The 13,745-nt window shown below is 51.9% G+C and overlaps 1 protein-coding gene across 5 annotated transcripts in view; it reads right to left on the bottom strand.

The window, feature by feature from the left end:
• The window catches only part of ZNF516 (zinc finger protein 516), a 128,438-nt gene that overhangs the window by 74,702 nt on the left and 39,991 nt on the right, over positions 1 to 13,745 (bottom strand). For all 5 annotated transcript variants that reach the window (XM_032293767.1, XM_032293768.1, XM_032293769.1 and 2 more), the window contains exon 2: positions 1,535 to 3,517. In XM_032293767.1, coding sequence (XP_032149658.1) covers positions 1,535 to 3,359 — 1,825 coding nt within the window. In that variant the 5' untranslated portion in view covers positions 3,360 to 3,517. The remainder of the gene's footprint in view (positions 1 to 1,534; positions 3,518 to 13,745) is intronic.

Consider the following 13,745-nt stretch of genomic DNA (forward strand, 5'->3'; position numbering starts at 1 on the left):
ACCATCAAAATAAATGGGGTGAGGCCCAAAAGCTTTTCCAATTAAGAATATTTCTCTTTAAAGTAGGGAAAAAAAACATAGTGCCAGCCCAGTATTTTATCCAATGTGTGCTCCAAAAAGTAGTCAGAGTACTACTGAAACATAATCAGTAAAATGTGTATTTATAAAAATTAAAAAACACCAAGAATTAAACCTGAAAAAAAGTTAACCAGGGGTCATGATGGGGTCAACCCGGTTTCACATGACAAATTATTCGAAGAATCCAAAAGTGCGCATTGAAGGAGCACTCCATTTTCAGAGAGGGCCGTGTTCTCCTGCCTCTCCCACGGGGACCAATGACTAAGTGATGAGAAGCTGCAATGCACTCTACTGAAGACTCATTTGCCTATGTGTAAGCTCACAACCTGCGTCGCTTCAGCACAGCTTTTGCGACAGGACTGGAGAAATGACTTGCCTTCCACATTTCTGTTGACTCGATACGCATTTCGGTGTAACAGACCCTCATACAACAGACTGTGGAAGACTGTAATAAACTCTGTCCACATTTGGCCAGATCTCTAACAAGGAAAAATGACATTGTCTTGTTTTGTTTTGAAGTAATACAGCAGTCATCTTCTTCACCACCGAATATAAACAGCCCTGCCCATGGGCTTTGATTTCTATCACTCTTGAAGGTCCAGGTAAAAAGCAACAGTCAGTAACAGGTTTGCAGAGAAGAGAAAAATACCTTTTGCTTTGTGGAGAAACACGGAAGTTCTAGAACTAAAACATCACTCTCCACTTAAAACAATTATGGAAAACAAAAAATAATAAAGGAAATATCAGAATGCTTAAAATTTATAGAAAGTAGGAGAATTATGAAAACAGAGTTGGCCAAGCTGTCTTTAAATATTTACATGGCTGCTACGTGGAAAGCAATCTGCTCCAATTCACTGTCTCTAAACCACAGGGTTACCCGAATCCAAGGAGATTAATTATAAGTGCACACCCATTTGAAGACAGTGTTCTTCCCGGTTGAGTGGAAGAAAGCGCGCGCGCGCGCGCGCGCGCGTGTGTGTGTGTGTGTGTATGCACATTGTATGGTGAGAACTGGGTCTGGGGAATAAAAGGAAGAGCGGGGGAATATCTCAGATGGGATCCATACTGGTGTTCTTTGCTCAGAAATTAGGATGACAGATGAGACCATCAGGTGAGACCATCAACCCTAGCGGTCAAAGGTGTGAGTTTAAGCAAACACTGAAAGGAGCTGCAAGGGAAGCGAATGGGGTGCCCGCGTCTGCGTTCGCGAGCTCCAGTCCATACTGCGGGCGGGGGGAGGCAGATTCCTGGTTGTGGGGCCACCTGGGCACAGGGACCCTGGGCAAGGGCACAAGGCCGCCCAGGCACGGAGTCCTGATGCCCAGGATCACCTGAGCATAGGCCTGCTTGGGTAAGGGGCTAATGAGAGGGGCTACCTGAGTATACGTTTACCTGGGAGCAGGAACCCCTGAGCCTGGGCTCCCAGGGGCCACCCGGGCCACCTGCCCTTGCTCACCTGGTGCAGGTTCAGGGGCGCCCTCCTCACCGCTGTCTTCGGCAGCATCCTCGGCCAGGCCGGAGCCCGGGGAGTCGGCGGCGGCACAGGCGGAGCCGGGGCTGCTGGGCTGGGAGGCCGAGTCCCCCTCGCTGAGTGAGCCGCAGCGGGCGCGCGCCGCCCGGTCCCCATCGCTGTCCCTGTCCCTGTCGCGGCGCGCGCGGCGATGCACGCGCGAGTGCAGCACCATCTGATGGTAGGTGCGGAAGATCTTGCCGCACTCGAAGCACTCGGAGGACTTGCCCTGGCCGGTGGTGGCGGCAGCCCTGCGGCTGGGGCGCGCGGCCGAGCGCGGGTCGAGGTGGCCGGCGGGCGCGGGGTCCCCAGGCCCGCTCGCCCGCTTCCGCGGGGGCCCCTGCGTGGCCGGCGCGTCCTGCTCGCGCTTGCGCTTCTCCTGGCTCACCAGAACGAACTCGCGCCGGTCCTTGTCGAAGGCCACGTCCCCGGCCAGCGCCTCGTCCCAGGCCCCGTACTTGAGGTATTCGGCTGGCTCGGCCACCTTGCCGCGCGTGGCCAGCTGCCAGGCCTGGTAGCTGTTGACCGGGTCCAGCTCAGCCACCCGCCGTCCGGCCTGCGCGCCCGGGCACGCGTCGCCGGCCGCCGACGGCCTCAGGTTCAGGCACTGGAGGAAGAACTGCTTGGTGTCCGGGGGCCCCTCCGCCCCGTCCTCGGCCGGGGCGCACGCGCGGCCGGCCTCGACCCTGCGGTGGATGGCGTTGTGAGCGTTCAAGCTGTCCAGGTTTGTAAACAGGTTCCCGCACTTGGCGCAGACCTCGTAGAGGCTCAGGCCGGCCACGATCACCTCCTCCTGGACCACGTTGTTGATGGTGGCGATGGGGTCCAGCTCACTCTTGGGCCTGTTCTTGCTGCCCGTCTTGGGGCCGTGCGCCTTCATGTGGTTCTTGAGGAACCAGGGCTCCTTGAACCTGCGGCCGCAGATGTGACAACCGTGGTCGAAGGAGCCGCGGTGCTTCTTCATGTGCGCCTTCAGGAACCAGGTCTGGCTGAAGGCCTGGCCGCACACCTCGCACGGGAACTCGCCGGGGCTCAGCTCGGGCTTGCCGTTCTCCACGCAGGCCTCGGCCCCGCCGCCGCCCCCGGGCCCCTGTGCGGTGATGTGGTCCCTCTCGATGTGGCTCAGCAGCGACTCCTCCCGCAGCGTCGCGAAGCTGCACAACCGGCACTTGAACGGCTTGTGCGCCTGGTGCACGTGCAGCTCCAGGTCCTTCTTCCGCTCGAACTGGCTCTTGCAAAAGGAGCACTGGGCCGCTGCCTTGGCCTCCCCCGGGGCGCACGCGGCGCCCTCCGCCCCCTTCTTGCTGCTCCGCAGCAGGACCCTGCCGCTGTCGGCCTGCGAGGCCCCGTTCAGGACCCTGGCGCCTTCGGCCGGCGAGGCCCCGTTCAGCAGCCGGTTGCAGGCCGAGGCGCTCTTGGTGGGGCTGGCGCAGGCATCCAGGCCCTCGGAGGCGCGCGTCTCGCCCAGCGGCGCCTCGCCCGCCTCCGGCTCGTGCCCCTGAATCAGAGTCCCTGTGCGGTGGCTCCGGATGTGAATCTTGAGGTTGCCCTTCTGAGAAGCCCGGTGGTCACAGTAGGGGCACTTGTAGGGCTTCTCGCCCGTGTGCTTGCGCATGTGCTGCGAAAGCGAGCTCTGGAAGGGGAAGCTCTTGCCGCAGATGCAGCAGGTGTGGCAGGTGGCCTTGTCCCCGTCCACCTCGTGGCCCCGGCAGGCCCTGGTGGGGCTGGGGCCTCGCCTCAGCTCCATGTCGGCCTCTCTGTTGCGATCCATCCGAAGGATGGGTGCGGCCGGTGGTGGCGGCACAGCTTTCTGTCGCGCAGGCTGCAGGGACTGTCCTATCTCTCCATGGTCAGAAGAGCGAAAAGACGTGCCTGCTCCCAGGAGGTGCACCTTCTACATGGGGGGGCGCAGCAGCTGGCAGCCAGCACCTGAAACAGACACGGAACATCATCAGCAGAGCTCCGGGCCAAGAGGGCGAAGGCATGGCTGGGGGGGTGCCCACGTGCTCCCCAAAACAGACCCATCCCACCCACTTTAAGAAAAGGAGCACCAACAACATTTCAAATAGAGAGGAGAGTAGCCGCCTACCTTATTAAGAAATCAGTATCAATTAATTATCAATAATGAATTGTGTTAAATGATTAACAAAAAATTAATGATTGTGCACTAAAATAATTTTCTTTTCCCAATAAGGTATCAAATCTTTAAGGAGAGACTGTGGTACCAGAGCATGCAGGAGTGTGATGAATATAAACTATTCGGCAAGGAGACCACGTGGCAATTGGGGACAGAGGGAAGCAAGGTTTGGGAAAAGGGCAGGAAGGAGAACAGGGGCCAAGTTCCTGGGCTGATGGAAGGTGAGCTGCACAGGTGACCGCAATTCACAAACACAGTCACGTGCCACTTAGCGAATGGGATATGAGCTGAGAAATGCACTGTTGGGTGATTTTGTCACTCTGCAGACCTCCTAGACACTCACACACCCAGGTGGCACAGCCTGCCACACACACCTAGGTGATACGGTGAAGCCCACTGCTCCTAGGCCACAAACCCTTCCACCAGGCTGCAGTGCTGAAGACTGTAGTTAAGTGCAGCACGATGGTAAAATGCGGCATTATAATGCGAGGGCACCACTGTGGTACATGTGGGCCCACACTGACACATCCCTATGCAATGCGTGACTGTACGTAACTGTGTGTAGACGTTAGAGAAAAGAGTCTTATGCTAACAGCGTAGACTGCTTTTAATAAAGGAGAAATGACAGGGTGTGGAAAGAATCCTCTGAGCTCCTAAAGTGCCAGCCCCAGGACCCTGAGGCCAAAGCAATCCTGCCTGACTCCACTTGCACGTGTGCTTGACCACAAGACAGGTTACAGATAACCCCCGCTGGCCGCAGTGTCTGAAGCCCACTCTCTGGCCTGGCTCATAATTGCCTATTGTTCTGGGCCCTGTGCTTTTCCCCCTGGTCCCCCACCTGCTTTCCCCGAAAAGGAACCTCAGGCTTTGGTCCCTGAAGAGTTGGGACCCCGATTCAGAGCTCATCCCCAACCTGGTGAGACCACGCAAGCTCTCATCTCTGCCTCCCCACAACCCCGCAGGTCAGATTCCCACAGCATCCTCCTTGTGAGGCTGGGACTGCTCCTAGAGACTGTGCCCAAGCCTGAAAACAGTGGGCATCAACCACCCTGCACAACCACTGCCACCTGCATGCCCATCCCACCCACAAGAAGGTGAGGAGGGCAGAGGCCCGCTCCCTCCGACACACAGGCAAGGGCAGCCTGCCACAGTGTGCCTGTGTCCAGCACAGAACAGCCCCACCAAGGACGGGGGATGCAGGAATCAAAATGCTTGGATCCAGCCAAAGAGGCCTAAATGGTGCAGGCAGAAAAGTAACTCTGCAGTCAAAACAGGATTTCCACCTGACGCAAGGGAAGGTAAAGAAGCAGAAAGGGGAGTCAGTGAGAAAGGATGTGAGATGCCAAGGCTCTCAGGTCAGCGCGTGGGTGGGTTTGAGAGGGAGGGGCTGCACACAGCCCCCCCGGGGACAGGCTCTGCTCAGCGGCCCAGCTCCGCAGAGAACAAATCCAGTTCCTGCTTCCAAGAGCCCAAAGGATCTCCCTCCAGGGGCAGGCTCTAGATGTGCACAGAGAGGCACCCAGATGGACAGATGTTCTAAAAACCCCAAGCGATTTCACATAGAAAGGAAGCGTGTTTCTATAAACCTACAACCGCACACACACTAAGGACTCCTACTTAAACATCTACAAAACCCAAAGCAGCGCCATGTCTCCGGCTGGGAACCACAACACACAGCTTCCATGCGAAGACGACAGGGTCTCCCCCGAAAAGCCCTGGATGGCAGCTCCCTGTCTGCTCCAAGTTTTCCAGCCTGCAAGGTGTTCACAGAAACAGATGGGACACAAAGAAGAATGCTGACAACAGACCCGAGGGGGTGAAGGGGTGTGGGCTAGAAATCAGTGTCGGGGGTCGAGTGTCCCCAGACCTCCCCCACAGGGGTCAGGGATCTGGGCATTTTGTATTAACACTTCAACTCCCAAGAGCCCGGACACCAGCAACACAGGAGCCTTCTGAACAGAGCCCCATGCAGTCCCCTCACAGGCAAATACCGTGCCAGGTAGAAACCCTATCAAGAATCACAGGCTTCACGGTGTCTTTCCAGAAAGCCCCATCGACAAGCTTTGGAGGCACCTAAGGAAACACGCGCAGCCTCAGCAGCAACTGAAAAGCAGCAGCATGGAGGTCCGCCCCTTCCTCCAGGGATGCGCCCAGCAGAGCCAAGCAACAGAGCGGGCACGAGAAAGCCACCCGCCCAGAGGAGCCAAAATCCACCTGCTCCAATGAAAACAGCTGGGCGTGGTGGTGCGCACCTGCAGTCCCAGCTACTCGGGAGGCTGAGGCAGGAGGATCGCTTGAACCCAAGAGGCAGAGGTTGCAATGAGCTGAGACTGTGCCACTGCACTCCAGCCTGGGTGACAGAGCAAGACTCCATCTCAAAAAAATAAAATAAATTAAACTTCCCCAAAAAACTGGAGAAATAAATAAACTTACCAGGAAGATTTCCTAATGACCTTTTACTCCAAGCTAATTTAAATGATTTTGTCAAATAGTTTTGGTCTTGGCACACGCTGTGGATGACTGTAATGATTTATGATGATTTGATCAGGCAAGTGATTCACAGGAAGCCTCGTCCTTCCCCAGGTCCCAGTTCACTCCCCCACAGAAATGCTGAATCTGGTATTCAAAGGATGAATGAAGCACACTATTTATATCTGACTTAGTTACTTGATGTGGTATAAAAATCTTACAAGTGTGAACCATCGTATGGAAAATACATTTACAGGGAGAAAAAGAAAAACAACTAAAACCCTGGAAATTGGTGGCTCTGAAATAATTGTACAGACTTCACCGGACCGCCAACGTTTATTCATAAAGGATGTTAAATGTTAAGATAGTTCTCCAGTTTGAGAGAAACTGCCAGAAGCCAGCTACAAAGACAGGATTCACTGAGGCAGAGCCCAGGCCTGGTCAGGGCTGTAAGAGGCAGCCCTCAAGTGCCCCATGAAGCAAAAGGGAATGTGTTCAGTGCCAAGACACACTAATCTCCAGAAGTGTGTGCTCTGTGGCTGTCAGCTCCTGCCTTCCTTCAGAGCAGCAGCTCCTGGGGTCTACGCCCAGAGGTGCGGCCTCCATGGCAGCCGGCTGTGTGCCAGCAGCCACGCACCTGTTAGTGTGTAGGTCGCAGGGTCACGGCCAACACAGGGCGTCCAGCACAAAGGGTGCACGTGCAGATGGGAACCCTGGTCCCAGCCCTCATGCTCCCAGTCGCCAGCCACGTGGCTTTCTGGTTGTGTCCTTCACACCCTCAGCTCATCCCCTCCTATGTCAAGCACAGAGAAACAACAAGAGGAAGCCATGTGTCACCGAAGCCCCTTGCAAATGCCTCCTTCTATAAAATCCAGTGACCCCTCAGAGCCCACAGCATCCAGACCCCAGGGACATCCAGGCAACCCCACACCGGGCACTGAGGCCCCTCTTCTCATCCCAGGCAGCTTCCTGCCCTGCAGGTCTTCCGGCCCAGGTACCTTCAGGAGTGCTGGGGAAATACAGACACTCTCGCTCATGCATCACCATAACCTGAATACAGCCCCATCTAGCCCAGCTCAGCAGCACCGCCCGGCATCCCAGGCCATGACCACGGCTAAGCAGCAGATGGCACAGTGCCACAGAGCATGGCCCTTGTACATCTGAGAAGCCCTTGTACCAGCATCAGACCCACCCCATCCTTGCACAGCCTTGACCCCCCAGTACCCCTACCCCAGCCAGAGCCCGAACGCTGGCCCTCGGGCACCCAGTGACTAGAGAATGCCGTCTCCATTTCCAAAAGCTTTCCCCAAAACTTGCAGAGCCCTGCAATTTACAGGCAAACATTCAAGGAAGAGCATTAACCATGCCCTGCAATCAACAAGCAGGCTCTTCTTTCTCTCTGATTTCCTACTCACTACTTCTCTGCCTGTCCCAGCTTTCAAAAACAAGCCCTGCTGTAAATCCGAAAGAACTGCACAGGATGTGTTTTTAGAGGACTTAAGAACATTCTGAAGGGAAAGATACATAGATGGAGAAACGGAGAAGGTGCTGAAACATAACCGATTGAAGCCCAAACCCCCGTTACCTTAAGGAACCATGAGCACAGCTGCTCCGGTCCAAGTGGTCTCCTCCTCATGTCCACAGTTGACTAGCAAAGTTTCTCAAACTTTAAAGAAACAGTCAAAAATGTACTCTCTGCAACTAACTCTCCTAAGGGGTTACTCAGTGGCCAAATCGAAAGATCTTTGTAATCATTCTTTTTAGCTGCAGGCAAAAATTGTTATTTAAGACAAGGGCATCCCTTCCAAAAAAAGAACAAGAATGCCGTCCTCAGAGCTTCCAACTTCAAAACACACCATGGGCGGCTGCCCCAATTAGGAGGATTATCTGGACGTTGGCAGCCCTCCGGGCACGATGGGCTATCTTTTAAAGCCTGCCAGGCTCTGCCAGCCAGGAGGGTTTCGATGGGATGCCTTCTCCACCTTCATCCTGGTCCCTCATGGGGCGTGCCTCCCGTAGGAGCAGCACCGTGTAATCAAGTGTTACCCACCTCGGTTCCAACCACAGCCATTTCCATCCCAGGCTGCTGGATTTCACTTTCTCACACACACGCCAAATGCAAGTTGTTCCAACTTCCCTGTAACACAAGGGCCTGGTGATAACCAGCCTTCTAAAACTTGTGAACCCGAGCCTACCACCCAATCCAGAGTGAATACGGAAAAGTTCTGCAGCCACACAGATGTGCAGAGCCAGGGTAGAGGGTACGGCCCCCGTGTCCAGCTGACGTGCAATATGGCACCCACGCACATCCGACAGCAGGGACCCATCGGAACGCACGATGTGCCTGTGTGTTCAATCACAGTTTTGTTGTTATGGTAAGATGTATTTCAAACTTTTTCCAAGGCTGGAATTGGGAACTTGCCAGACAAAACTGTAATTTAATTGTTTAGGCATAAATATGACTTGCTGATGAGGGTTTTAAAGCAGATTTCCAATGGATCTCTTGCTCTGTGTGCGTGTGTTTCTCCACAGATGTAGTCAACAGTTCAAAGCTACTTTTTTTTAATGCCTTATATAATTTTTGCAATAAAAAAATACTTCATTTTGAAAATCTTAGGTAACAATCACGCTTATTAAAAAACAGGAAGAAGTAAAATGTTTCTTTGAGAAACCTGTTTACTCATAAAAATACATTGCAATGGGGAAAGGGAGAGGCTGAAGAAAGGACAAGACATAAAAGTGGAAAACAACATATGTGGCTACACTTTAAAACTAATCACGTGAACATCCGAATACATCTAAAAGCATCTAAATACATACACATTAAGGCTGTTGTACTTTCGGAGTTTTCCTTTTCTTCCCCTTTTTGCCTATATTACACAATTGAAATTAAGTGCCTTTCTCCAGATTACTTACATTTGCTAAATTTGGGATAAATTTAATCTGGGTTCAATATTTCAACTAATAAATCCCTTCTGTAGGTGAGACGGACTGCCTTTTTGACCTAATACAGTGCAGAAAAGTCACTTCCTGACACACACCGAGCTGATCTGCTGAAACACTTCCCGGTGTGAAGAAATGTGTACCCAGGGTTAACCCCACCAACACTACAGAAATTGCTTCAGAAACAAGCACCGCAAAGCCTTCATCCAACACACATAGCCAGAAAGAAAACCATGTTCACAAACCCAAGGGGAATGTACAGCGCCAACACGAGCGGAAGCAGCCTCTGTCCATGGCCCCGAGGCCCTTCAGGTGACAGCAGGCTCCTCAGAGGAGTTCCAGTCCTTGGGCAGCGTGGCCAGCTGCTAACGATGGCATCGCTGCACAAGTGCTTCTGAGCACCTAGCAAGTGCAAGGCCACGTATCAGGCGCCAGAAAATCTAAGATGGCTCAGAAAAAGCGCCCGGCTTCAAGGAACTCAGACAGGAGACCACACCATAAAAAAGCATGCTGGTAGTGCACCAGGAAGACAAGGAGGAGTTTCTGGAAGGCCAAGAGGGAAGCGATCACTGTATTTGCAAGGACTGGCCAGGTTTTCCCAGAGAACCTAGGCTCACCTGGGAACCACACTGGTGTGGCTTGAATTCTAAGTACTCTTCGTGACCCAACCACAGAACCCCGGGTCCTCCCTGGCTCTTCCCCACTCCCCACCCATCTCCGCAGTGCCCAGGAAGAACCCCATGACCGGTCAGCTGCACCTCCCAACTAACGCTTGAATCCATGCACCCAACTCAAGCCAAAGCCATCGCTCCAGAGCACAGATAGGGCCAGTCTCCAGGAGACTCCCAGCCCTGCAGAGGCTCCCCCCAAGTCTCCAAGATGAAGACAGACTCCTCACCTTGGCTTCCCAGAGTCTGAACCCCACAGCTCCCCTGGACCCCCAGGTCTAGGGCCCTGAGTTCTGCTCCAGCCCAGCAGCCTCCCAGAACCCATGTTCTGCCTCCCTCATGCCCACATCCCCACCCCACCTGTCATGAGGCTGACCAGCCACCCTGCTCCAGGTACAGCACAGCCTTCCTGACCTCCTTCAGCCACTGATAGAGTCTGCTGACCCAACATGTTGTAAGGGGCAGCCAGACTACCTGGGATTAAAACCCAGTTCTGCCACTACCTGAGGTCAGCTGTGTGACCCTGAGCCAGTGTCTTAGCCTCTCTGTTCCTCAGTCTACTTCTTCATCTTCAAAATGTAATGATAGCAATGACATCGATTTTATCATATTCCAATGATATTTAAATTAACACATGCAAGCCACAATGTTTAGTACAGAATAAATCTTCAATACATTTTGGGTAGGATGAATAAATAGTTGTTCAATAAGTGAATATCAGTGAAGTATGCAAAGGCACCCAGTCCCTGGAAATGACAATATATAGTTTAACAAATGTAAAAGGACAGGACAGCAGCTAGAAAGCTGGATTCAAAACAGCTAACAGGAACACCTCTAGATTAACTGGGCCCTTGTCCTTTACACTACAACAGGTTATTTAACACGATTAAAAACCCCTTGACCAACAGCTGTAATCATCTACAACAAGCACGTTCAAACATACTGTAGCTCCAGAAGTCTTCACAGAAATTAAACCTCAAAATGGACTGGGTACTAGAGGATATTTGAGAACTTCTCTTACTTGTGTTAAGTTGGTAATATAGGAGAATGTTCTTACCCTTTGGAGATGTGTAATGAAATATTTAGAGTTGGTTTACAAAAGAGAGAGACGGAGAGAAAGCAAATGCACCAAAATGTTAACAACCGCTGAAACTAAAGGATAAGGGGCGGGCGTGCGTGTGTGCGTGTGTGCGTGTGTGCGTGTGTGTGGATGTCCATTTTTCCGAATTTGGCAAACTTTTCCTAAAAGTTAAAAAAAATGAATCCTACTTGTCACTCCAGTAACACAATTGAAAGCAGAGCAGCTCTGGGGAACAGGGAGGGCCTCTTCCCCCATCTGTCCCTCCTCCTCCCCGACTCCCCCGCCCTTCCCAGGCCCTGCGGAAGCTCCAGGGCTGTGATAAACACAGACACAGGTTGGGAAACTACCTTTACTTAACTCAAGTTTCGAAAGAAGCACGAAGAAAAATCATCTGAATATGAGATACCTGTTCAAGTGAAAAGCAGTGTTTTATTTTCAAAGATTGCTCTCTGATGTTTTAGAGGCTTGCCCAGAGCCACTGAAGAAACCCACCCATGGGCTCCAGTTGCAAAGCCTTCTGTGGACAACATGAACTCTCACAATCAGCGGCCAAGAGGCAGGCATCTGAGTGTATTCCAGCACTCCTAACTAGCCTTTCCAGCACTTCACGAGGGAAAAAATCAGTAACGCGGTGGAGGTTTTCTCTTCCTTATTTTCCACAGTCATGTTCTGAGCAGTTAAACATGGCATGATCAGGGAAAAAGTGTGAAACATCTTACATTTAAAAATAATAAGTATGTCTCTGGCTCGACAGGAAATCTTGCCATGTTCTGCTCTGTGAATTAAACCAGTGCAAAACAAAAGCTGAATGGTTTTGTACTGATTTCCCTACAACTATCGAAGCTGAGTTATCAAAACCTTATCCCGAAAAAGGCACAGGAAGGCTAATCAAACAGGCTCTCCTATTACGGTCATTTCCAAAACAACCTAACTCTTCAAGTTTGCGGAAACCAAGCAAAGCTGACTGGGAGACACCACGGGGGAACAAAGGACTGAGAGGAAAACTGAAAGTCCCGTTTCCTGCAGGAGTCCCGCAGCCAGCATGTGTCAGGGAAGGGGGGCAAACTGACGTCCCTGCTGCTTTCCAAATGCCTCTCTCGCGTGGCACTGTTTTCCGTTCTGGTTCACGCGTTAACCTTATGGCGGTCCTGAAACAGCCCTGACTCTCTCGACGCCATGTGGCTTTACTTACCCCATCAGCCTCCTCTCTGAAACCTTCTGGGGGGCACCGATGCCAGCCAGGGATGGGTGTTCCCGGGGGCAGGGGGCCTGCAGCCGGCCCCGCGACACCTCTGCTGACAGGGCATTCCCGAGGATGGGCTGGGGTGGAATGGGAGGAACCGGGGAGGGGAGGAAGGGAAAACCCCAAAAAGCTCAAAGCAGGCAGAATGCTTCAGGATATTTACAGGGCTGTCTGCAAAGGCGTATGACGGCTCCAAAAGGCAAATCACAAAATCTAAAAGAGCAGCTACCACTGGTGCATTTCTGAAGGGCGATTCTCAGACACGGTTTGTCCCGGCCACAGCTACTACGGGGTCTGCGCAGAAGCCCGTGCGTGTGTGAGTGGGTGCGAGGCCCAGTTGGTGCTTTAGTATACTGTGTGTGTTTGTTCTCTGGGAAACAATGAGACGGGCTTCACTAGTTACACTGTAGTATTATGAGCCATGAATTAAAATACATCATTAACATCCTGGACAAGCTTATTTTACTACTGAGACAAAAAGCCTATTCTCTGAACAAATGGGGGAAAATTCCATCACAACAATGAAGAGTTCCTCTCCTTACAAACCATTCTGTGCACGAGTAACAATTACAGGCTTATAGTCCCCAGACTGGGGTCCCGAAGAGCCCCATAAAGTGATGCATTCACTATTGGGAGAGTAAGTACTGCCGATGACAGGCCTGGAGGCGGCTGCTGTTCTCAGACCGATCAATAATCCATTATGAACAAGCTACATTTCCACTCTAAGAAGAAGAAATGAATAAAAGGCGACCAGAATCGGCAGCATTCACAAGAAACTCCACCCACCTCCCCCACTAGGGGAAAGAGGACACAAAACGCCACTATCCCAGGCAGCAGCCGCCGGCAGAAACTCGGCCCCACTGGCCAGAACAGACCTGATGTGGGGGCAGCCTGAGAACAATGTGCTTAGGTCTTTTCTCTCAAAAACACTCATTTCAGAGGTGAGTCTCCAACTGGCTTTGTTCAGAAAGCGAGGCAGAGGGAAGGAGAATGACAGAACCCCATTTTCTTAAACAAAGGTTCTCTTTAAATTATTTAACACCCCCGAGATAAATAAAAGCAAGTGCCCACATGCCAGCCCCCGGATGTAAGGACCTGTCCGTAATCGGGCTTTGTTGCGCGAACTCTGATCCTTTAAGCACCGCCCGCTCAGCTCTGCACCTCAGACCACGGTCTGGAGTCATCGAGCTATTTATAGCCAAAATGCATATATGACCTAAATGTTATTCTTCCGCAAGTAGGTTACCTTTTATGAAGCTGTTTACTCCAAATTGTCAAAAATCCCAAATTAATTCCTGGTTCAAGAGAAAAGAGAGAACTCCATCCATCTTCCACGTAAGTTCAAATAGAAGAACATTTGCTAACAGTAAAGACAGTATCACAATATAGTCTGGAAGTCCCCTGAACAACACTCGTACAGAGCTGCCCGTGTGTCCTTTCACTGAAATATGACCTGGGGGAGGGGGACAGCTGAATACACAATCTAATTATGGATTACTTTCAGAAAAGTCCAAGGAAAAATGAGGAAGGATATTGAAATTTTCTTTCCACAGTCATTAACATAAAGTAGTTCTAGAGACTTTAATAAAGCAGTGTCCATGTGAAAATGAAGAAAA

Source organism: Sapajus apella, unplaced genomic scaffold (genome assembly GCF_009761245.1).
Source record: "Sapajus apella isolate SASKATOON/1434 unplaced genomic scaffold, GSC_monkey_1.0 scaffold30, whole genome shotgun sequence".
Classification (NCBI taxonomy): Eukaryota; Metazoa; Chordata; class Mammalia; order Primates; family Cebidae; genus Sapajus; species Sapajus apella.